Source organism: Bufo gargarizans, chromosome 6 (genome assembly GCF_014858855.1).
Source record: "Bufo gargarizans isolate SCDJY-AF-19 chromosome 6, ASM1485885v1, whole genome shotgun sequence".
NCBI classification, from domain to species: Eukaryota; Metazoa; Chordata; class Amphibia; order Anura; family Bufonidae; genus Bufo; species Bufo gargarizans.
Genome location: NC_058085.1, coordinates 117,734,018 through 117,760,520, shown reverse-complemented (window position 1 = coordinate 117,760,520; position 26,503 = coordinate 117,734,018). Strand labels below are relative to the sequence as shown.

The window sequence follows — 26,503 nt, the reverse complement described above, 5'->3', positions numbered from 1 at the left end:
GAGAGACTGCTTCCTTCTCCCCTGTGCTGCTGAGAGAACATGAGCGCGCCGACAGCAGCGTGCTCTTTTTCAGAGATACTAGACTGCCCAGCAGCGCAGCCCAGTATCGAAAAAATGGAAATCCCGGTATCTTATCGATACCGGGACAAAAGTATTGATTGGGTATCGACATTTCGATACCCGCAACAACCCTAGCTGGAATGACCGTTAACTCATCAGAGAGTCAGGAAAAGGGACAAAAACTGGCAGAAGATGTCCTACTGGCCAAATTGATAACTTAGTTGTTTAATAGTACGGTGGTTGCAGTCCCAGAAGATATATTCCTGGTCTGTGGGCATAAGGCTTACAAGTAGTTGCTCAGAAATGTCACTGGTTTATGTACAATCTCCCGGCTTAGGCTACTTTCACACTAGCGTTCGTCGGTCCGCTCGTGAGCTCCGTTTGAAGGAGCTCACGAGCGGACCCGAACGCCTCCGTCCAGCCCTGATGCAGTCTGAATGGAGCGGATCCGCTCAGACTGCATCAGTCTGGCGGCGTTCAGCCTCCGCTCCGCTCGGCCAGGCGGACAGCTGAACGCTGCTTGCAGCGTTCAGCTGTCCGCCTGGCTGTGCGGAGGCGAGCGGATCCGTTCAGACTTACAATGTAAGTCAATGGGAACGGATCCGTTTGAAGATGACACCATATGGCTCAATCTTCAAGCGGATCCGTCCCCCATTGACTTTACATTGAAGGTCTGAACGGATCCGCTCAGGCATCTTGCGCACTTAGAAATTTTTCTAAGTTATTAATGCAGACGGATCCGTACTGAACGGAGCCTCCGTCTGCATTAATATGATCGGATCCGTTCAGAACGGATCCGATCAAGCGCTAGTGTGAAAGTAGCCTTACTCCTGCAACCTTTATAATACCCCATTCCGACATAGATATGTTTATTAATAAAGTTTGCAAGAAGGAGAAACAATATTGAGATTAATGAGAGTATATGTGGCACTGTTTCCCACCCTGGAAGGGATCCCAAAGGACAGAATGGGATTAGCTTGTTCTGAAGTACTTTTGGGTGGTGACAGTCCACTGATGTCTCAAAGATGGAGGGTCCATCTTGAATATTTGTATCACTGCTTGTTGTTATAATTTTGCTTGAAATAGTGGTATATTATATTCTGCCATGTATTAGAAGACTGCTTGAAAAGACTGTAGACAGAAGTAACTTTTTACCAATTCTGTAGTGAGACCATGGGTGAGCTTGGAACCCTGGTGCAACTAAACTTCGCACGGCTGGCGGCAGATGTACATTTCATCCATAAAGCGAAACATCTGGGGTACGTCCGGCCAGCTCACCATTGTCTCTAAAGGGGGAATGTGAGGGATAGGAGATATTTTCTTGTCTTATGTCAGCCATCTTAAAAGGTTGATGACAAGAGATTTTTTCTTGTCTCATGTCAGCCATCTTAAATGGTTGAAGTGGTTGTGATTATTTTAAAATAATGGTTACATATTTCACATACTTACTCTTCTGTCTTTTTCATTTTTAAATGTCATGGCAGTTTTAGCTGTTTGCACCTGGTTGTTGTTTTCTCTTATAATTTTCAGAGAAACTAGGTTCCTAATTTGTGGTTAAGCCGATTTCTGCAATTGTGGTTGTTTAAAATGTGATCATGACTTTCATGAGATGTGTGTGGGTGGCTTTTCCACCCCCCTCTTTGCCAAGACAGTATAATACTATCTGCATTTTGTTTGAATAAACAGAGACTTGTTTGATCACTGAGTGTCGGTACAATCAATTCTAAATGGGTACCCATTACTAAATCTATGGGCAATGATGATTTGGAACTCAGCATAAATAAGAGTAAGGGGTCCTTGCCCCCACAGTTTCCCTGCAGGAAAAGGCTACCGCAAGTGTGAAAGTAGCCTTAAATGTTGAGGCTTGGCTGCAAATGTAATCATTTCCAATGGAGAGGTTGAAATCTTCAAAGGACAAAATTCATGTGGATTTTAGAGTAGATCTAAATCAAAATCTCCAGCAGACTTTTCTGCTGTATCTTTCATCCTGACGTACTCTAACTGTGGATTTTTGCCATGGATCCCAATGCAGATTTGGCAATGGATTTCACCCTCTGCATAAGAATGGGTAAAATCCGCCACTAACCAGGAAAAATTACATTCAGATTTTTTTCCCCACAGGTTATGTGAAATAGAAGCCTTCTACAAAATAATATTAACGTTATTATTTTTCAGGTCCCAGCTTTCTGAACACCAAAGGAAGGGACAATCAGTTAGTTAGGCTTCAGCGTGACGTTCACAATGGACAGAACAAGATCGCCACACGCGTCTTCCAAGGGGGGGACAGTCTGTCTATCGACACTCTACCAGATAACCAGACACAGATACTAGTGAGTACTTGACTGTTTATGATTTTCCCCACTGGCTCAACTGCATAACTCTTATGAAGTATCTTGACTCTTTGGGCCCTAATAGCCCATGCACCCCATAGCAGTAGCCTCCTCCTACCTATCACAGCAACTGTGGAAGTATTGGAGGTGCTACTGTAATTCTGTATGCCTGAAAATCTCTGAAGGCATATTGCAAAGATGTTCTCTATCACACTGAGTACCTATAGCTCCATGGTATGAAGTAGTACTTACTATAGAAAGTCTGAAAGATAAAATATAATTTGTTGTTATGTTTGTGATATTGATTTATCATCCAAAAAGTATGAGACCAGAACCAATGGCTTACTGTAATCTTACCACAAGTAGACTAGCAACTTGTAGTAGATACTTGTAAAAAATTTTAATTGACAGGCACACTTGCACCTAGGAATTGCACCAAAAAATTGCTCTTATATATCATATATTAATATAAACAATTATTTTCAAATAAAAACAAAAATATTTAAAAATATAGTGACAGATAAAAATATTAGTGACATATGATATAATTGATCTTCCTATATTCCCATCAATTGAGTCCGACACCATACCAGATAGCTTGTGTGATGTTAAACCAAGATAAAATAGCAGTAAACACCAAGATGTTAGATAACCCACTATTGTTAGATAATCCAAAATGTAGCAAAGAATCGTCAGAATGTTCACATGCAGCCAAAAAAGGATATTGATAGCTAGCAACAAATAAAAAAAAACTGACCATATACTGCCAATATAACTTGATGGCTTAATAAATGTTGACACTATAGCTTGTACTTCTCATTGTGTTGCAACACAATTCTGGCCGTATTTTATGTAGCAGTTCAATCAATTATTTATAGCAGCGCAGTCACGGCCATATTGTATATAGAGCATATCCAATAAATGTCAATAAATAATTAGTTATTGTTAGTTGTTGTTAGTTATATTGCCCAGGATTTGGCTTTAAAAGCCTGAGTATGTACTCACTGTTTTTCCTCTGACTCGAAGATAGAGCTATTCGCCGGTCTATAGATACATATGGTATGTGTACCACTTGCTGCGCTCCGCCACGGCGTCCCACGTGGTATCTCTGAATGTTCACTTACACTGCCTGCAGCTTTGTATTTTGGTGTCCCACGAAATTTCCCTGAAGAGTCTATGGCCATTCCGCCCCTGTGTGTGGCATTACAATATAAGGATAAAGGCAAAGACCCTATATAACTAGGAGAAAAACTTGCATCTCCCTCACCAGTGTAACCATTTGGACCATTTTTAATGCATGCAGTTGTTTTAGGGATCTGGGTTGTATAGATACAGTGTTCATAGCATACAAATGGTAGCATGCTTCATAAAAACTTGGAATTACACATTTGATACAAATTGTTGAGGCAATGTGAATAGAGCTCTACAGACTTCACATAAGTGCATCTCTGCCCCACGACGCACCAGAAAGTCAAACCTGCGTTAGCTGCCAGCTGTTATGCATTTGAGCCATAACTTCCGCCAGTTTCTGGTGTAAAATATAGTAAATATTCCAGGCCTCAGGCAGCCATGCCCTCCTTCTGAGCCCCACCCATACAACATTTCTAAAAGTAATGAGTGTGACACAAATCCCCAAAAGGTAACTTTTTGTAGCCACTTTTCTGGCACATGTGCTTAAAAAAGAAATTACAGACACTGCTCACATTTAATAAAAATATCTATGTCTGCAAGATAATTTAGTAAGTAAGACTAAATTACATACAGTATCAGCTTACAACAGTGACATGACAGGAAAGAGTTAGTTAGAGATATGGCAAACTGCAAGTAAAGGAAGTTTAATTTGGCATCAGCACAACATAAAGCCTTATTCACATCTGGAAATAGTATTGCAGCATAAGTCTGCACCACTACAATGCAGCAAAAACTCAAGGGCTTTTATTTTCCACCATCTACTAAGGCTGGGTGCACACCTGCGCCTACATTTCGGTATTCTGTTCTGGCACAGGAATATAATACTGGAATCGCCAGCGCCCGCCAGATCCAACTCACTATAATGGTGCCAGATGCAATTGTAACACCCCAAGTGGTGTTGCCACTCCTACACCCTGCTGCTATCTCTAATGGTCTAACCTCATGTCATCTTATGCATTTATTCAAGGTCCTCCACACTGTGTATTTCTAATGCTATGTAACTGTTCATGTAATGTGCCTGGTTCACTAGCAGGTGGCAGAAAACACAGCAGAGATGTACTTAGATAGAATGGAACTTACCATTCCATTCTACCCCCCCCCCCCCCCTCTGTAGGAGAGTGGGCCAAACCTACTAACTGCAGGAAGGGTGGAGACCAGTTATTTCCTGTTTAGCTTACCCCCTGCTAAAGGAAAGGTGTGCAGGGGCACGTATCTGCTGGACGTGCCCACGCCAGCCAGAGCACCTTAAACTCTGCTGGCCATGGAGGCCAAAGCTTGAAGCCTCAGGAGCCAGGAGGAAAGTTCCCTAGCATAACCGTAAGGCAGACTACAGAGAGAAAGTGCAGCACATAAGAAAAAAGCAAAGAAAGAGAGCAGAGTTTGCCTGCTAGGCAGAAAGAAAAATGTAGGCGTGCTCAAACCCTGTCACACCGAGCACGGACCATGCCAGGAACCACGGCGTTACTTGAGTAAAAAGAGAAAAGGGTCCAGCTCGATTAAAATGTTACCTTTATTTTTCAGTGCAGATAAAAGCCAGTTACACTCCAGTGTAACTGACTTATCTGCAGAGTTTGCCTGCTAGTTTCATGCTAAAGTCTACTGGAGCCAAGACAAGGCCTGTAATCTGTTTTGGAAAAACTTTTTTTTTCAAAGTAAAGCTGCCATTGAACTTCATCTCAAGGTTATTCTTCTGTCCCTCAATCATTCCCCCTATTTATTGTTTCGGAGCCAAAGCCTGGGTCCAGCTGTATCCAGGTAGGAGCACCGTGACACATAAAGAGGCTGCAACATACCACTCAGCATTTCCTACACCTGGGACACACGATATATAGTAGGGCCCTGGAGGAGGCCACCCGTTGCACAATACTGCTGCATACAATGGTATTTCATCCTTTTTTTTTTTTTTTTTGCTGAAATCTGTGAAGGAGGCTCCTGCTGGAACCTCTGCAGGTATCTAAATGTGGTATTTTCATTTCATTGTGTGGTACTGCCATCTCCTAGGCAGCATGCTCACTCACATATTTCTTTCACTCCTTATACCGCATAAGTTAAAGGCTCATGTCAAAAAAATATTGTTTGAAGCTCTGGCAGTTACAGGGAGAGAGCTGCAGCAGAAAGGACACACCTCTTGAGAAAGGATACGCCCCCTGAGACAGGACACACACCTTAAGCTGCCAGTCTGAAGGGAACCTAGCAGAGCAACTGGAGCAATGAATGGGGAGATCTCTGGATCCATGTGAGGTATAGGCCCAGTTTTATTAAACACAGACAAGAGATGGGCGGCACAGCTACTTTCCCACATAGGCAAATGGATACCGGTGTTATTGACCATACGTGTCACGCAGTGTCGCGGTGCTCAAGCCTTCAGAATAATGTAGAAAGTTCATTTGTGAATGAAGAATAAAGCAGGCAGCACTCACCACTGTATCCGATAGAAGCTCTTTATTCCTCCATAGAGATCAAGAAACATAGGCTGGGGCAGACAGCTCACACACAAGCAAAAAGCAGCTACGGCCGTTTCGGGCTCGTGCGCTTCCTTAGGCCACTGACTGGACAGCGGCCCGAGGAAACGCGCGAGCGCAAAATGTCCGTCGCTGCTTTTAGCTTGTGTGTGAGCTGTCTGCGCCAGCCTATGTTTCTTGATCTCTACGGAGGAATAAAGAGCTTCTATTGGATACAGTGGTGAGTGCTGACTGCTTTATTCTTTACTAGCTGATGACCCGGCATTGCTCGGGTATTTATTTATTGCAATTTTATATTAAATAACAGTGACTTTCACAATGGCTGCCCCTTTAACAATAACCGCCTCTTTAACGGTGACCGCCCCTTTAACAGTGACATTTACAGTAGCCGCATCTTTAACGGTGACTTTTACAGTGGCCACCCGTTTAACAGTGACCACCTCTTTAACAGTGACTGTCCCTTTAACAGTAACTTTCACAGTGAAGAAAATCACAGAAATAAGATAATAATGCACTTAGTAAAGTAGATGCAAGCATTATATATGGACAAAGTCCTCACTCTGATATGATAAAATCTGAGACACTATATATTTTGATCAAAACCCATCTGTGCCCGCCTAACAAGCACCAAGGTGGTCTCAGGTCAGACGGGTCCAACGCTAAACCTACCTAGGCCATTGGGCCTCTATGTTCAGGAGCGCAGACGCCGCACATATGGTGTGCTGCTCGTAGTCACCTCCATGTGCGTTGTTTTTATCTTCGTTTTTTCTTATTTATTTTTTTGTCTATGTAGTTGCTTCAAGTGTGAATGTGCACCCATTTATCTTGGAAGTAGCATTCCTCTGCACTTTTGCCCTTCCTATCCAATAGAGCGCCTTGATTAGGTGGTACATATTGGTGTGCTTGCTCCTCCTCCCATTGATTGCTTGACGCACATGGAGGTGACTAGGAGCAGCACACCATATGTGCGGCATCTGCGCTCCTGAACATAGAGGCCCAATGGCCTAGGTAGGTTTAGCGTAGGACCCGCCTGACCTGAGACCACCTTGGCGCTTGGTAGGCGCGCACAAATGTGTTTTGATCAAAATATATTGGCTAAGTGTCTCAGATTATATCATATCAGAGTGAGGACTTTGTCCGTATATAATGCTTGCATCGACTTTATTAAGTGCATTATTATCTTGTTTCTGAGATTTTCCTCAATAATATGGGCAGTGACATTAGCAAATTTATATATTATACCGTGCAGGATGTTTTTATCTTAGTTTTTTCAGTGTTTTTTTTTTTAACTTTCACAGTGACCGCCCCTTCAACAGTGATTTTCACAGTGACCTTCACGGTGCCCGCCCCTTTAACAGTGAACTCCACAGCACCCGTCCGTTTATTAGTGGCACCTGCCCCCCCATGCATGTAGCAGTGTAGTTGTGCCATCATACGTCATATGACTGAATAATTCAGGACCTGCGAATTGCTAAAACCTGTGATCAGCTGTTAAGGCAACCTGGAGTAGGACCTGCGAGCTTCTACTGGCTGATAAGGGACATGTGACTGTGTGTATGGCAGTTAGGATTTAAGTAAAAGGCTGGCAGGCTTGTATTGGATAATGCAGGTCATTTTTTGGGAATATCTCTGGAACGGTACGTCATAGAGAGCTGAGACCCCCGCAAGATTTCTATCCAGGTAGCAAGGGATCTGTATACCAATTTTCGTTGAAATGGATGGTTGCGTTTTTGCAGAACATACACACATATATACGTCCTTTTTTATATATATAGATTCGAACAGGCCTAGTTTTAGCTTTGCTAGAAAGATATTGTCATGTACTATACAATGTCCGATTTTCATTTCATTTTACAATCATAGCATAACTCCTTTAATTCCTGTAACTCACTATTAAATCGGTCTTCCCCTCTCCTAGCTCTCCACAGTGCTACACCACTCTATGGGGGGAATTTATCATGAGGGGAATCAGGGCCGTCTTTACCAAGGGGCAAAAGGGGCAGCTGCCCCGGGCCCAGTTGCTCCTGGGGGGCCCAAGGCAGCTGCCTCTTGAGCCCTGCTAGCCACTGCCCCGGGTGTCAGGCTGTCAGCTTCACAGGGGGTGCTGCCATGCCATGCCTGCTGGCACTCCAGGCACCGTACTGTGTTAGAGCTGTGAATGTGATCTAGGACCTTAATGACATCATCACCATGTGACCAGTAACCTAGCAATATCACTGGTCACATGGCTATGAGGTCATCACAGGTCCTAGCAGGAGTGTTGCAGGTGAAGTTTGCCTTAACTGTGGAGCTTTTTTTGTGAAGATTATATCAGAAAAAGGTGACAATCAGGGGCTGTTATGCTAATATACTGTAAACTACTGTATAGTGGGGTGCTGTATACTGTGTGGGGCCTGTATACTGGGGGGGGGGGGGGGGGTTGTATAGTGTGGGGGGCCTGTATAGTGTGGAGTGCTATACTGCTGTACTGTATACTGTGGGTGATGTATAGTGTGGAGTGCTAAACTGCTGTACTGTATACTGTTGTATACTGTGGGGTGCTGTATACTGTGGGCTACTGTGCTGTATACTATAGGGTGCTATACTGCATACTGTGGGTTGCTATATACTATAGGGTGCTATACTGCATACTGTGGGGTGCTGGGGTACACTGTAACACTAGGGTGAGCCGAGCCCCGGTCTCCATTCTGCAGAGCGGTGCCCACTTCCAGCCTGAGCCCAGCTGCCCAGAGCACTGATCCTGAGCCGCTGGAGTCTTCAGAACTGGAAGTATTTACAGTCATTCACTGTACTCTACCAGATGTGTAGATTTGTTGTGTGTGTGTTGTGGTGGAGGGCGTGATTGCCTGCTAAGGTGTGGGAAGGCGGGATCCAGGGGGCCCAAGTAAATTTTTGCCCAGGGTCCAATCAATATTAATGACGGCCCTGAGGGGAATATTAGTCAGTGGAGTCTGTATTGGAATATTGTATGCCACGTTTATCAAATGTCCCATGTTGTTTAATAACTTTGTCTTATCCTTAACCCCTTCAACCACTGGCCTGTTTTCACCTTCCTGCCCAGGCCATTTTTTGTAAATCTGACATGTGTCACTTTATGTGGTGATAACTTTAAAACGCTTTTACTTATACAGACCATTCTGAGATTGTTTTATCGTCACATATTGTACTTCATGACAGTGGTAAAAATAAGTAAAAAAAAGACAACATTTTTATTCATAAAAAAATATCAAATTTACCAAATATTTTGAAAAATGTCCAAATTTCAATTTCTCTACTTTTATAATAGATAGTAATACCTTCAAAAATAGTAATTACTTTACATTCCCAATATGTCTACTTCATGTTTGGATCCTTTTGAAAATTACATTTGATTTTTGGGGATGTTAGAAGGCTTAGAAGTATGGAAGCAAATCTTGAAATTTTTCGGAAAATTTCCAAAACCCACTTTTTAAAAGGACCAGTTCAGGTCTGAAGTCACTTTGTGAGGCTTACATAATAGAAACCACCCAAAACTTACCCCATTTTAAAAACTACAACCTTTAAGGTATACAAAACTGATTTTACAAACTTTGTTAACCCTTTAAGTGTTCGACAAGAATTGATGGAAAATGGAGATTAAATTTCTGAATTTCACTTTTTGGGCAGACTTTACATTTTAATAAATTTTTTCCAGTAGCAAAGCAAGGGTTAAAAGCCAAAAATAACAAAATATTACCCTGATTCTGCGGTTTACAGAAACACCCCACGTGTGATCGTAAACTGCTGTACGGGCACACGGCAGGGAGCAGAAGGAAAGGAACGCCATATGGTTTTTGGAAGGCAAATTTAGCTGAACTGGTTTTTAGATGCCATGTCCCATTTGAAGCCCCCCTGATGCACTCTTACAGTAGAAACTCAAAAAATTTAACACATTTGGGAAACTACGGGATAAGGTGCCAGTTTTATTGGTACTATTTTGGGGTACATATGATTTTTTATTGCTCTATATTAAGTTTTTTGTGAGGCAAGGTAACAAAAAAATGGATGTTTTGGCACCGTTTTTTTTTTTACAGCGTTTACCTGAGGGATTAGCTCATGTGACTTTTTTTATAGAGCAGATGGTTACGCACATGACAATACCTAATATGTCTACTTTTTCCTATTTATTTAAGTTTTAAACAATAATAGCATTTTTGAAACCGAAATAATGATATTTTAGTGTCTCATAGTCTGAGAGCCATAGCTTTTTTACTTTTTGACCGATTTTCTCAGGTAGGGTCTGATTTTTTGCTGGATGAGGTGACGATCTGATTGGTACTATTTTGGGGGGCATACACCTCTTTGATCACTTGCTGTTGCTATTTTTGTGATGTAATGTGACAAAAATAGCTTTTTTTTTACTGTGTTCACCTGAGTGGTTAGGTCATGTGATATTTTTATAGAGCTGTTTGTTACGGACGTGGCGATACCTAATATGTATACTTTTTTTTATTTTTTTCACTTTAGCACAATAATAGCAGTTTTGAAGCAAAAAAATAGATATTTTTTAGTGTCTCCATGTTCTGAGAGCTATAGTTTTCATTTTTTGGGTGATTGTCTTAGGTAGGGGGTAATGTTTTGCGGGATGAGGTGACAGTTTTATTGATACCATTTTGGGGGGCAGACACCTTTTTGATCGCTTGGTGTTAAACTTTTTGTGATGTAAGGTGACAAAAATAGCTTTTTTTTATACTGTTTTTATTTTTAATGGTGTTTATCGAAAAGGGTGGATCATGTGATATATTTATAGAGCCAGTCATTACGGACGCGGCGATACCCAATATGTGTGGGTTTTGTGGGTTTTTTTTTCAGTTTTTTATTATAAAATAAGGGGAAAGGGGCTTTTTTTTTCTTTTTTACTTTATTAATTGTATTACTTTATAAATTTTATTAAAAACACTTTTTTTTTACTTGACTTTATTTATGAGCGGTATTGTAATGCATTGTCTGATCCCCTCTGCGATGCATTACAATACATCTGTATTGCAATGCATTGCCTGTTAGTGTATGACAATGAGTCATACACTAACAGGTTGCCTAGGAGAAGGGGTTAATCCGCCGGCATCGGCTTTTACAGTGATGCCGGCGTATACAGCAGGGGCCCGGCTACCACGGACTGCCGGGCCCCTGCAGTGATCTCGCACGTACCGCTCCGGTGCCCGTGCGATCACTATGACGTACTATTACGTCAAATTGCGGGAACTTAGTGGTTCCCATGACGTAACAGTATGTGAAAGGTCGGGAAGTGGTTAAAGGGGTTTTCCGAGACTCTGGATACGTTATCAATATCTGACTGGTGGGGGTCTGACACCCGGGACCCTAGCCGATCTGCTGTCTGAGAAAGCAGCGGCGCTCGCAGTAACGCCACGGCCTTCTCTCAGCTTTCACTAGGCGACGTCACGTTAATCAGTCATGTGGCCTAAGAGTAGCTCAGCCCCATAGAAGTGAACAAAGCTCAGCTGCAATAAGGATAACCACTATACAATGTACGGCGCTGTGCTTGGTGAGTAAGGAGAAGGCCGCGGAGCATACGGGAGCATCAGTGCCTTCTCAAACAGATGATGGGCAGGGGTCCCGGGTGTCGGACCCCCACCAATCAGAGGATAGGTCTCTAAAAACACTTTTAAACCTAACACTTTTGTCTCAGGGTACTTTTACACTAGCGTTTTTCTTTTCCGGCGCTGAGTTCCGTCCTAGGGGCTCAAATCCGGAAAAGAACTGATCAGTTTTATCCTAATGCATTCTGAATGGAGAGTCGGTCCCTCAGGATGCATCAGGATGTCTTCTGTTCAGTCTTTTTGACTGATCCGGCTTTTCAGAAAAACGTAGCATGCAGTATTTTTACCTCCGGCCAAAAATCCTGAACACTTTGACTGAACGCCTGATCAGGCTTTTTTCCCATTGACTTGCATTAACGCCGGATCTGGCGCCGTGTGTTCAGTCAAAACGAATCCGGCTTTTGCATGTTAAACCCGAAAAATAAGAAAAAAAAGTTAAAGTCCATAAATGGCGGATCCGTTTTTTTCCAATGCATTTTTCCATTGTGATCGAAAGCCTGATCAGGATTCAAATGTAATCAGTTTTCACACGTTTTTCCGGATCCGGCGGGCAGTTTCGGTGTCGGAATTGAACGCCGGATTCAAACAACGCTAGTGTGAAAGTAGCCTTAGTGATAAATGTGGAGTGAAACTCATTAACATAGCTAGCCACACCCACTTGCCCACCCATATTTCCAAACTGGAATGAGTGGTGTATAAAACAAAAATCACCCCATTTTGAGACTTTTTGAAGCCAGAATTCTGGAGTGAAGGCATGATAAATCAGGGCCTATATCCCCTCTTTCATCTCTGTCTACCACTGTTCTCAGGCTTAAGTGATCTAAAACTAACATGCTTCATAAACCAAACCTCCCCTCCAGTTAGAAATGTACATTTGATGTACAGCAGGGGTACATAAACTGCGGACCTTGATACCATTCTGTGTGGCTCCCAACCATCTGGTAACAGACATGTATGTCTATGTCTTGTGGCTGCTCACATGTATTTTTCATGTATTCTTCCACTAGATGGGATTCCTGGAACTGTAACTAGACTTTAATGGTACATATTGCATGTTTGATGTGCCATAAATACAGTATTTCCGTTAATAACACTGTAAAGGGGTTGTCCAAGTTAGTTTTATTGATGACCTATCAGATTGGGGTGGGTTCGACACCTAGCACCTCCAATCACCTGTTTTAAGAGAAGGTGCACTCCGTGCCAGCGATGCCTCCTCTTCTTGATTGTTTACTTGCTTGCTGTCGCATCCGCAGCGACGAGCAGGTGCAATTACACCTAGGCTGTCCCATTCATTTCAATGGGACGGCTTGGTCCTATACACTTGTAAGTGATGCTTCAGACCCTCCACAATCTTTGCACCCTTTCAACTTTTTCTATACCTTTTTTTTTAGAGGGGAGGGGTCTCCAGAAATGTTCTCACTAACGCTATATACAGTGAGATCACAATGTCTCTGCCTACTGGTTAGAAATCTAGCTTTACAACCAAGCATCCAACTCGCTTTCCCAGTCACTGCACACTGTAATCAGGCAAATCTTTCCTACCAAGCCTTCTACTATGTCACCTACAAGAATATTAACCCCTTCACGACCAGGCCCATTTTCATTTTTAAATTTTTTATTTTTCCTCCTCATGATCCAAAAGTCATAACTTTTTTTTTTCTGTTCACTATATGAGGGCTTATTTGTTTGCGGGACAAGATGCATTTTTTACTGCCACCATTTAATTTACCATGTCTTGTATTAGAAAAAAAAATATTTGTGTGGCAAAATTGAAAAAAAAAAAATGAATTCCACCAAGGTTTTTGCGGTTTTGACATCACAGCGTTCACTATGCAATAAAAATCACCTGACGTTTTTATTCTGCAGCTCAATACAAATGCCGCGATACCAAACTCAAGTTGCTTTTTTTGTTTTACTACTTAAATTTTTTTTTTTTACCTTTAGAAAAATCTAAATGTTCTTTGCATCGCTATATTCTGACAGCCATAACTTTTTTATATTGCGGTCTACAGAGCTTTATAAGGGCTTGTTTTTATTTTTTTGCGTAAAGTACTGTAGTTTTTATTGATGCCATTTTTGTAGTATATACAACGTTTTAATCACAGTTAGGGTACTTTCACACTAGCGTTTTTCTTTTCCGGCATAGAGTTCCGTCACAGGGGCTCTATACCGGAAAAGAACTGATCAGTTTTATCCCCATGCATTCTGAATGGAGAGTAATCCGTTCAGTTTGCATCAGAATGTCTTCAGTTCAGTCATTTTGACTGATCAGGCAAAAGAGAAAACCGTAGCATGCTACGGTTTTCTCTCCGGCGAAAAAAACTGAAGACATGCCTGAACGCCGGATCCGGCATTTTTTCCCATAGGAATGTATTAGCGCCGGATCCGGCATTCAGAATACCGGAATGCCGGATCCGTCGTTCCGGCATGCGCATATCGGTAAAAATGAGAAAAATGTACAAGACGGATCCGTCGGTCCGCATGACAAGCGGAGAGACGGATCCGTCCTTGCAATGCATTTGTGAGACGGATCTGCATCCGGATCCGTCTCACAAATGCTTTCAGGCAGCAGCAGATCGGCGGATCCGGCGGCCAGTTCCGACGACGGAACTGCCCGCCGGATCACACTGCCGCAAGTGTGAAAGTAGCCTTATTCAATTTTTGGGGGGGACAAAATGAAAAAAAAAATGGCAAATCGCATGTTTTTAATTTTTTTTTCTGTTACTGCGTTCACCGCACAAGAATTAAAAAAAAATATTTTAATAGTTCAGACATTTCCGGACGCTCCGATATCCAATGTTTATATTTTTTATTGTTTATGTATTTTTATATGTAAAATTGGGAAAGGGGGGGTGATTCAAACTTTTAATATATTGGTGTTTTTTTACTACTTTATTTAACTTTTTTTTTACAAAAGTTATCCCCCATAGGGGCCTCGTACATGGGATCTTTTGATCCCCTCTCCTATTCACCATAATAGGGATCTATCACGGTGAATAGGATTTTTACACACTCCATTCTGCACCATACCTCATGCATAGCTCAGTATGGAGAAAGCCATGGCAGGCCTGGATCTCTTCAGCAGCATCCAGGCTGCCATGACAACCGATTGGAGCCCCGTGATGTTTTATCCAAAGTCGATTCGCTCATCCCTAATTCTGATGCTGTGCTCCATCAAACGTGCATTAAAGGGATTCTGTCACCAGTTTTTTGCCCCTCCATTTAAAAATATGGTTATGTTCAGGGAGCTTTAGTGATTCCTAATGTGGTCTTATAACTGAAATCTGTAGGCTCATTTTGTCTAAAAAACGTTATAACTAACCTGTCATTCATCCAACTAAGGTGCCCAAGGGGATGTGCATGTCTTCCAGATGCCGCCCGCACCCGCTCGTGCCCTGCTCCTCCTTTTCTGACATCAGCGCCGCCTCAGAATCCTTTGTTACGGCTCCGGCTCTCCCTCACTCCCCCCTCCTTCTTCTCTAACATCTCGCGCGTGCGCACAGGCTGGCGCCAGTGTTCAGGTCATCGGGAGGTTGAGCGAAGTGCACAGGCGCATCAGGGACAGGCCTGTGCGCACGCGCAAGATGTTAGAGAAGAAGGAGGGGGGAGTGAGGGAGAGCCGGAGCCGTAACAAAGGATTCTGAGGCGGCGCTGATGTCAGAAAAGGATGAGCAGCGACATGCACATCCCCTTGGGCACCTTAGTTGGATGAATGACAGGTTAGTTATAACGTTTTTTTAGACAAAATGAGCCTACAGATTTCAGTTATAAGACCACATTAGGAATCACTAAAGCTCCCTGAACATAACTATATTTTTAAATGGAGGGGCAAAAAACTGGTGACAGAATCCCTTTAAAATGCATTGAGAGCACTCATGGAGGAGTCCTCAGTGCATTGTACTGCTGGTTTGTGGGAGTGCAAGTGATATGAAGATAAAAATGACATAATTGGACTCGGCATCACTTACACCATACACTTGTTGCTCTAGTTTGGGGAGGGGGAGTTGTTGGAGCTGACAGATTCCATTTAAACCATGCCGCTTTCTAAAAAAAGCAGCACCCATTTCCTGGTAAGCCACACCCCCTTTTCAGACTATAAACAGTTAATTTATCTAAGGCCTCATGCACACGACCGTTGTGTGCATCCGTGGCCGTTGTGCCGTTTTCTTTTGGCGGACCCATTGACTTTCAGTGATGGGGACGCTTCTAGTTAGAATATACTAAAAGAACTGTGTACATGACTGCCCCCTGCTGCCTGGCAGGTGCTGCCAGGCAGCAGGGGGCAGCCCCCCCTCCCTCCCCTGTAGTTAACGCGTTGGTGGCCAGTGGGCCCTCCCCCTCCTAATTAAAATCTCCCCCCCCATCATTGGTGGCAGCGGAGAGTACCGATCAGAGTCCCAGTTTAATCGCTACTGCAGTCCCGGTTGCCATGGTTACTTAGCAATTTGTAGAAGCATTATACTTACCTGCGAGCTGCGATGCCTGTGTCTGGCCGGGAGCTCCTCCTACTGGTAAATGACAGATCATTAAGCAATGCGCCGCACAGACCTGTCACCAGTAGGAGGAGCTCCCGGCCGGACACAGACATCGCTGCTCGCAGGTAAGTATAATGCTTCTACAAATTGCTAAGTAACCATAGCAACCGGGACTGCAGTAGTGTCCTTGTTGCCATGGTTACCGATCGGAGCCCCAGCGATTAAACTGGGACTCCGATCGGTACTCTCCGCTGCCACCAATGATAGGGGGGGGGGGGGGAAATTTTAATTAGGAGGGGGAGGGAGGGCCCACTGGCCACCAACGAGTTAACTACAGGGGAGGGAGGGGGGCCGGCCGCACTGGACAACAAAGAGTTAACTACAGGGGGGAGGGGGGGCCGGCCGCACTGGCCACCAATGAGTTAAAAACAGGCAGTAGGGGGCAGTCATGTACACAGTTCTTTTAGTATATTCTAACCTGAAGCATCCCCATCACCATGGGAACGCCTCTGTGTTAGAATATATTGTCGGATTTGAGATTTCACGATGTATATACATAGATAAAAAAATATATATATAATAAAAAAATATATATATATTAAATGGGGGGAAAATGGTTGGCCACAATATTATGGTTAAGAATATTAGCACTATTATAACCATTAAAAGGTATTTTAATCATCCTATATAGAATGAAATAAGATTATATAAAAGAATGAGATAAGATTATATAAAAATGCCATAAAATGTTATATTACTGTAGTTACTTGGTGGTAGTTAGGGGATGCCTAAAAAAATATAATAGTAAAATAATCTACCTAAAAACAAAGGAGACTCCCATCAATAGTTAACATATTCGAGTGCCTCATTAAGGCCAAAGGGTGTTAGTGTATTAAGGTGATATATCCAAAACACCACATGAATTGTGGCACAACGAACGTCGTATATCTACTGATATGCCCCTGTGGTCTCCATTATGTAGGTCGTACCACCCAAACTCTAAGGGAGCGCATGAATGAGCACCGCTCCAACATTAATAGAAAAATTACAACCCATAGTATATCACGCCACTTTGCTCTAAAGCATGAGGGAAATTTGGCTACGTTAAAAATGATTCCTCTAGAACATGTATCTTCTTCCTTTCAGCAACTTAGCCTCAAAGAGATGTTTTGGATATATCACCTTAACCGCCTCCGGACCGCCTAACGCAGATGTGCGGTCTGGAGGCGGCAGCCCTGCGCATATACGCGTCATCTCGCGAGAGCCGAGATTTCCTGTGAACGCGCGCACACAAGCGCGCGCTTACAGGAACGGAAGGTAAGCGAGTGGATCTCCAGCCCGCCAGCGGCGATCGCTCGCTGGCAGGCTGGAGATGTGATTTTTTTTAACCCCTAACAGGTATATTAGACGCTGTTTTGATAACAGCGTCTAATATACCTGCTACCTGGTCCTCTGGTGGTCCCTTTTGTTTGGATCGACCACCAGAGGACACAGGTAGCTGTGTAAAGTACCACAAAACGCTACACTACACCCCCCCCCCCCGTCACTTATTAACCCCTTATGAACCCCTGAACACCCATGATCACCCCATATAGACTCCCTGATCACCCCCCTGTCATTGATCACCCCCCTGTCAGGCTCCGTTCAGACGTCCGTATGATTTTTACGGATCCACGGATACATGGATCGGATCCGCAAAACGCATACGGACGTCTGAATGCAGCCTTACAGGGGGGTGATCAATGACAGGCGGGTGATCACCCATATAGATTCCCTGATCACCCCCTGTCATTGATCACCCCCCTGTCATTGATCACCCCCCTGTAAGGCTCCATTCAGACGTCCGTATGATTTTTACAGATACACTGATACATGGATCGGATCCGCAAAACGCATACGGACGTCTGAATGCAGCCTTACAGGGGGGTGATCAATGACAGGCGGGTGATCACCCATATAGATTCCCTGATCACCCCCTGTAAGGCTCCATTCAGACATCCGTATGCGTTTTGCGGATCCGATCCATGTATCCGTGGATCCGTAAAAATCATACAGACGTCTGAATGGAGCCTTACAGGGGGGTGATCAATGACAGGGGGGTGATCAATGACAGGGGGATGATCAATGACAGGGGGGTGATCACCCCATATAGACTCCCTGATCACCCCCCTGTCATTATCACCCCCTGTAAGGCTCCATTCAGACATTTTTTTAGCTGAATTTTTTATTTTATTTTTTGTTACTAAGTCTCATATTCCACTAACTTGTGTCAAAAAATTAAATCTCACATGAACTCACCATACCCCTCACGGAATCCAAATGCGTAAAATTTTTTAGACATTTATATTCCAGACTTCTTCTCACGCTTTAGGGCCCCTAAAATGCCAGAGCAGTATAAATACCCCACATGTGACCCCATTTCGGAAAGAAGACACCCCAAGGTATTCCGTGAGGGGCATATTGAGTCCATGAAAGATTGAAATTTTTGTCCCAAGTTAGCGGAAAGGGAGACTTTGTGAGAAAAATAAATAATCAATTTCCGCTAACTTGTGCCCAAAAAAAATAAATTCTATGAACTCGCCATGCCCCTCATTGAATACCTTGGGGTGTCTTCTTTCCAAAATGGGGTCACATGTGGGGTATTTATACTGCCCTGGCTTTTTAGGGGCCCGAAAGCATAAGAAGAAGTCTGGGATCCAAATGTCTAAAAATGCCCTCCTAAAAGGAATTTGGGCCGCTTTGCGCATCTATGCTGCAAAAAAGTGTCACACATCTGGTATCGCCGTACTCAGGAGAAGTTGGGCAATGTGTTTTGGGGTGTCATTTTACATATACCTATGCTGGGTGAGATAAATATCTTGGTCAAATGCCAACTTTGTATAAAAAAATGGGAAAAGTTGTCTTTTGCCAAGATATTTCTCTCACCCAGCATGGGTATATGTAAAATGACACCCCAAAACACATTCCCCAACTTCTCCTGAGTACGGCGATACCAGATGTGTGACACTTTTTTGCCGCCTAGGTGGGCAAAGGGGCACACATTCCAAAGAGCACCTTTAGGATTTCACAGGTCATTTTTTACACATTTTGATTTCAAACTACTTACCACACATTAGGGCCCCTAGAATGCCAGGGCAGTATAACTACCCCACAAGTGACCCCATTTTGGAAAGAAGACACCCCAAGGTATTCCGTGAGGCGCATGGCGAGTTCCTAGAATATTTTATTTTCTGTCACAAGTTAGCGGAAAATTATGATTTTTTTTTTCTTACAAAGTCTCATATTCCACTAACTTGTGACAAAAAATTAAAAAAATCTAGGAACTCCCCATGCCCCTCACGGAATACCTTGGGGTGTCTTCTTTCACAAATGGGGTCACTTGTGGCGTAGTTATACTGCCCTGGCAATTTAGGGGCCCAAATGTGTGAGAAGTACTTTGCAATCAAAATGTGTAAAAAATGGCCTGCGAAATCCGAAAGGTGCACTTTGGAATATGTGCCCCTTTGCCCACCTTGGCTGCAAAAAAGTGTCACACATGTGGTATCGCCGTACTCAGGAGAAGTTGGGCAATGTGTTTTGGGGTGTCCTTTTACATATACCCATGCTGGGTGAGATAAATATCTTGGTCAAATGCCAACTTTGTATAAAAAATTGGAAAAGTTGTCTTTTGCCAAGATATTTCCTTTCGGATTTCACCGGTCATTTTTTACAGATTTTGATTGCAAACTACTTCTCACACATATGGGCCCCTAAATTGCCAGGGCAGTATAACTACACCACAAGTGCCCCCATTTTGGAAAGAAGACACCCCAAGGTATTCCGTGAGGGGCATGGCGAGTTCCTAGAATTTTTTATTTTTTGTCGCAAGTTAGTGGAATATGAGACTTTGTAAGAAAAAAATAAAAAATATAAATCATCATTTTCCGCTAACTTGTGACAAAAAATAAAAAGTTCTATGAACTCACTATGCCCATCAGCGAATACCTAAGGCTGGGTTCACACCTGAGCGTTTTACAGCGCGTTCCTACGCGCTGTAAAACGCTCAACAAGGAGAAACCAATGATTCCCTATGGGAATGGTTCACACTTGGGCGTTTTACAGCGCGTACGATCGCGCTGTAAAACGCCCGACGCTCAAAAAAGTACATGAGCGACTTTTGGGGCGTTTGTGGCCATAGGACACTGTAGTGAATCACACAAACGCGCGTCAAACGCGCGTTTACTATTACAAAAACGCGCATAAAAATGCGCGACTAAAACGCGCGTTTGCGCAACGCTCAAGTGTGAACCCAGCCTTAGGGTGTCTACTTTCCGAAATGGGGTCATTTGTGGGGTGTTTGTACTGTCTGGGCATTGTAGAACCTCAGGAATCATGACAGGTGCTCAGAAAGTCAGAGCTGCTTCAAAAAGCAGAAATTCACATTTTTGTACCATAGTTTGTAAACGCTATAACTTTTACCCATTTTTTTTTTTTCCCAAACATTTTTTTTTTATCAAAGACATGTAGAACAATAAATTTTGCGAAAAATTTATATATGGATGTCGTTTTTTTTGCAAAAGTTTACAGCTGAAAGTGAAAAATGTCATTTTTTGCAAAAAAATCTTTACATTTCGATTAATAACACTAAAAGTAAAAATGTCAGCAGCAATGAAATACCACCAAATGAAAGCTCTATTAGTGAGAAGAAAAGGAGGTAAAATTAATTTGGGTGGTAAGTTGCATGACCGAGCAATAAACGGTGAAAGTAGTGTAGTGCAGAAGTTTAAAAAGTGGCCTGGTCATTAAGGGGGTTTCAGCTAGCGGGGTTGAAGTGGTTAATACACTAACGCCCTTTGGCCTTAACCCCTTCACGACTGCAATCTGTATATATACGTGATAGCTGCACATACCCCGTGCAGCTACCACGTATATATACGTTCTGGCAGCTCTTTAATCCAAGCGCTGCAAAGCGCTTGGATTAAAGCTTCTGCCCCTGCCCTGTATGCTGTCACGGACAGCATACAGTGCAGTAATGCCGGCAAGGGACTAATCAGAGTGGCCCCTTGCCGGCAATCGATCTAACCAATCGGATCGCGGCAGTGATAAAATGCCGGTTTCAGGCTCTGATCTGCGCTCTGCCCCCCCGATGCGGTCCGCCCCCTCCTGCCGCGATCTGTAATAAGTCAAATGCTGCCCCCCCTCTCCCCTGTTTCCAGCGCTGCCCCCTGCCCCCGATGTGGTCCCCCTTGTGTGTGTGTGATGGCGGCGGCTACATTCCTGAGCCGCCGCCATCAGCAGCGTGCGTCAGCTCTATGCTGATACTGCTGTAACCCCATAGATGCCGCAGTAGCCTCAACCATCAGGGCTGCTGCGATTTGCAAAGGCGTCCGGTTGCCATGGTATAGGCGTCCAGTGCTGCCACCTACAAGCATCTGATTGTATTATACTTTGCAATGCAAGAGCATTGCAAAGTATAGTACAACCATCAGCCCCACTGGATCTTCAAGATCCAAGAGGGAACTGATAAAAAAAAAAAGTGAAAATAATAAAAAGTAAAAATAAAAAAAATAAAAATGTAAAAAATAAATTTCCTTTTCCTATAAAAAACAAAACAAAAAACACATATTAGGTGTCACCGCGTCCGTAACGACCATCTCTATAAATATATCACATCATCAACCCAGTCCAATAAACACCATAAAAAATAAAAACGGTGTAAAAAAATAAGCCAATTTTGTCTCTTACATCACAAAAAGTGCAACACCAAGCGACCAAAAAAGGCGTATATACCCCAAAATAGTACCAATCAAACCGTTACCTCATCCCGCAAAAAATGAGCCCATATTTAAGACAATCGCCCAAAAAATAAAAAAGCTATGGCTCTCAGACTATGGAGACACTAAAACATCACTTTTTTGGTTTCAGAAATGCTATTATTGTGTAAAACTTAAATAAATAAGAAAAAGTATACATATTGGGTATTGCCACGTCCGTAACGATCTGCTCTATAAAACTGTCACATGACCTAACCCCTCAGACGAACGCTGTAAAAAACAAAAATAAATAAACTGTTCCAAAACAGCCAATTTTTTGGCCACCTTGTCCCATAAAGTGTAATACTGAATGATCAAAAAATTGTACCAATAAAAACCTCAACTCTTTCTGCAAAAAATGAGCCCCTGCACAAGACGATCGGTAGAAAAATAAAAAACATATGGCGTTCAGAAAACCAATCCAGCAAAATCTGCCTTCCAAAAACCATACGGTGTTCCTTTCCTTCTGCGCCCTGCCGTGCGCCCTTACATCAGTTTACGACCACATGTGGGGTGTTTCTGTAAACCGCAGAATCAGAGTAATAAATATTGAGTTTTGTTTGGCTGTTAACCCTTAATGTGTTAAAGAAAAAAATTTAATAAAATAATCTGCTAAAAAGTGAAATTTAGAAATTTCATCTCCATTTTCCTTTAATTCTTGTGGAACACCTAAAGGGTTAATAACGTTTGTAAAATTGGTTTTAAGTAACTTAAGGGATGTAGTTTCTACAATGGGGTCATTTATCACTTTGTAAGCCCCACAAAGTGACTTCAGACCTGAACTAGTCCTTAAAAAGTGGGTTTTGGAAATGTTCTTAAAAATTTAAAGAATTGCTTCTAAACTTCTAAGCCTTGTAATGTCCTAAAAAAATAAAATAACATTTCCAAAATGATGCCAACATAAAGTAGACATGTGGGGAATGTTATGTAATAAATATTTTATGAGATATCACTTTCTGTTTTAAAAGCAAAGAAATTGAAATTTAGAAAATTGCTAATTTTTAAAATTTTTGGGTAAATTTGGGATTTTTTCATAAATAAAGGTGATATATATTGACTCAAATGTATGACTGTCATGAAGTACAAAGTGTCACGAGAAAACAATCTCAGAATGGCGTGGATAAGTAAAAGTGTTCCAAAGCCATTACCACTTAAAGTGACGCATGTCAGATTTGTAAATTTTGACCTGGACACTGGAGCATCAATGACCTTTGGTCATGAAAGGGTTAATGAGGCACTCGAATATGTTAACTATTGATGGGAGTCTCCTTTGTTTTTAGGTAGATTATTTTACTATTATATTTTTTTAGGCATCCCCTAACTACCACCATGTAACTACAGTAATATAACATTTTATGGCATTTTTATATAATCTTATCTCATTCTATATAGGATGATTAAAATACATTTTAATAGTTGTAATAGTGCTAATATTCTTAACCATAATATTGTGGCCAACCATTTTTCCCCCCCCATTTAATATTTTTTTTAAATCTATGTATATACATAGTATGTGTGTGCACACATGGGGACATAGATGTCTTCTACAGTATGATATGTATGCCTATGCATTTTTAGTGTACATCAACATCCGGCTCACTTTCTATGTGATTCTAAAGTATTTATATTAGTCCCCTTCTCTACTGCATTGTCCTGAAAATTTTATATCACCCAGCGGTTTCACCGCCGGACCGGAAGTCCATTCATGCGGTCCAGCGTGAGGCGCACAACAGGAACCGGAAGTCTATGATTCAGCATCGTGAGGGAGGAACCGGAAGTTTTCAATGCGTTCCAGGTTGGAGCGCTTGCCGGACCAGAAGCCCTAGATGCGTTCCAGGGTGGAGCGCATGGTAGACCGGAAGTTCGGTTTCCGTCCCTTCTTTTAACTGGTTAATGCCGCGAGCGGGCTTTTAAAGGAAGCGGTCCATTACTTTCAGCGTCCCATGTGTTCCACTTTGGCGCCAAAAGACATTTTTACTGGCATGTTCACAGCCGTATATATAGGGCCACCAGGTAAAGACTACTATTGTTATCATAGGCATTTTTATCTGTACCTGCTCATGATGAAAGGGTTTGCATACCCCGAAACGCGCTGAGCCTTTTATGAACCAGTTTTCTACATTAAAGAAGCCAAAGCCTTCAACAACAACACTGAAGTGAAGCCTTTTCTTTCCTACTGGGCAACCATCAGTTTTGAAGACTCTACGGGCGCTCCTGGCTGGGGGGTTACTGGTCCATGCTGGTGTCTTGAGTTTATCCAGCTGGCCACCCCCCGTGAAGTGAGTTGATTATTATCTTTGGCTACTTCAATATATCGTCATATGGCTAATATATGTGATTATTTCCACCTATTGGGATTATAGGTATGCTATAGTGGTGTGTCTATTGTCCACTCACTCCCTCTCTTCCTTTTGGTCTCCCTGATTAGGGTGAATGCCCAACCTTTATTTACAGCTAATTAGCTTTTGATCACTCTATTATATACAAATTATTTCTCTGATATCAATTTTTGCCAGTGTGAACAGAAAGACTGGATTTTACTGTTATACATTACTTATATATTACTCTTCTCACTGCAGGAGAACAATCACAAATACTACTCATCAAGAGTGCTGGGACCAGCGGAACTGCAAGGTCAGAACCTGTTGGAGGATTTACTGCAAGAGGACACCAGAAAGGCCACAGTGCTTACCATTCTGTCGAGAGCACACAGGCAAGCCTCGGTGAGACCTCCCCTGTGCTGAGCCTAGACAAACAGTACACCTGACCTCATACCACCCAGGTTGGACAAAAACTGTTGTGGTTCACTGAAAAAATACAATCAGAATTACATATACAGCCATCCTAGCATTAAGGGTCAGATTTTTTTTCTATGTGTTGCATGATAAGCTCAGTTGAAAAATAAACAAAAAAACAGGCATATTACTGCTATCTACAAGTTCAAGTTGTAGAAAGCTGAAATGTGGCACCCAAATAAGTCTATGGGTCAGTGCAGTCCCTCAGTGCGCTATGGTTTCATACTGGATGCCATACTACAGAATTATTCTTGCCTAAAGTTACTGCTTAGAGGAAAGAATATATCTGGCTGTACAGAAGCATTTTACCGGAGCACACAGATCTCTAGCAGGCTTTTACGAATCTCCTGTACAGGCCTCATACACAAAACGGTGTGTGCATACAGCCTGACACCACTCATGGAGATATTGTTAAATGGGTTTTCCAAAATGATGATACTGGCGCCCTATCCTTAGGATAGGTTGTCAAAATCAGATTGGTAACTGTTGATCAGCTTTTTGAAACCAATAACACTCTACTGTGTCCAGGAACACAAATGGATTCTTTATATGCTACTGAACCAATATATTTTTCTGGAGAAAAATTGAGGACCATTCAAATTAAGTTAAAAGACAGAGGAACAGGCAGTAGCTCTAAAAGATGTTTGACAGCAGTGTCAAACAACACCATAGAACTCCTGGATCCCTGTGCGTATGACATGGGGAGGCAAACTGAAATTGGAGACAACTGAAGTTGAATTTAAATTTACGAGTTTTAGAAAAAATACGCTTAATAAGCTTATCATGACTTAAAGAGGCTCTGTGAAACCTATTAAACCAGGCACACTGCCTTGTAGGGTTGATCATGCTGATTAAAACGATACCTTTATTTTACAAAACATACAAAGTTGAACCCAGCACCGAAGTATCTCTGAGTTGCTCGTTTCTTTATTGGTGGTGTGGGCGTTTTAAAGTATATAAAACAGCATCGACACAAATCCTCTCACTCCAGCAATAGTCTACACGTTTCGAACAAAAAAGTTCTTCGTCATGACTAAAGGAATTGCCCAACCAACTGAGATTTATAAAGGACTATTCCTGTTTCCAACTCTATTGAGAGGGGGAAGGAGGAGACAGGTGTGTAGCCTCATTTTCATTGATTGTTGCTATCCTTATTACATACAAAGTGCAATAAACATATAAAATGTGACATTTTGTGTGCTCATTAATAAAAGCAATGGATGGCAATATAGTCCATGGATCTCATTTGCGTTTTGGTAAAATCCAAAGTCTTATCCTACAAAAAACCGCGAACATGAGCTTGCATGTCCCACAAGTCGCACAATCTGAATACAAATGTGAAAATAAACTAAACTATTGTTAATCACTGCGTATAGTGCAACAAGGATACACATGGCTGATACAAATATAAGAAAAATTGGTGGAAATGTAAGAACATAAAATGCTGATTCTGAAAATATATTAAATAAACATGCATCAGTTCCTTCTTCAAATTTAAGCCTGTTGGGGATCTAGTTTTTAATCTGAATATCCAAAAGGCTTCTCTTTGTAAAATTAGCTTTTTAATATCCCCTCCTTGAACCGGAGTAAAAACTTGTTCAATAGCATAAGCATAAAAGTACTGTAATGAATGATTGTGTTCTGTGATGAAATGTTTTGCTGCACTGGAGATATTCACATAAGATGAATTTGTGATGTAGTTTATATGTTCAAGAATTCTTGCTTTGAATTTCCTAGATGTACTACCCACATACAGTAAGTCGCATTGTTTACATTCCACCACATAAATAACCCCAGTAGAATTGCAGTTTATATATGATTT

The 26,503-nt window shown here is 42.2% G+C and overlaps 1 protein-coding gene across 1 annotated transcript in view; it reads left to right on the top strand.

The window, feature by feature from the left end:
* Positions 1 to 26,503, top strand: part of PLXDC1 (plexin domain containing 1) — a 108,879-nt gene that overhangs the window by 37,808 nt on the left and 44,568 nt on the right. Inside the window, exons 2-3 of the mRNA XM_044297804.1 lie at positions 2,236 to 2,390; positions 24,466 to 24,609. Of these exons, the coding sequence (XP_044153739.1) occupies positions 2,236 to 2,390; positions 24,466 to 24,609 (299 nt within the window). The remainder of the gene's footprint in view (positions 1 to 2,235; positions 2,391 to 24,465; positions 24,610 to 26,503) is intronic.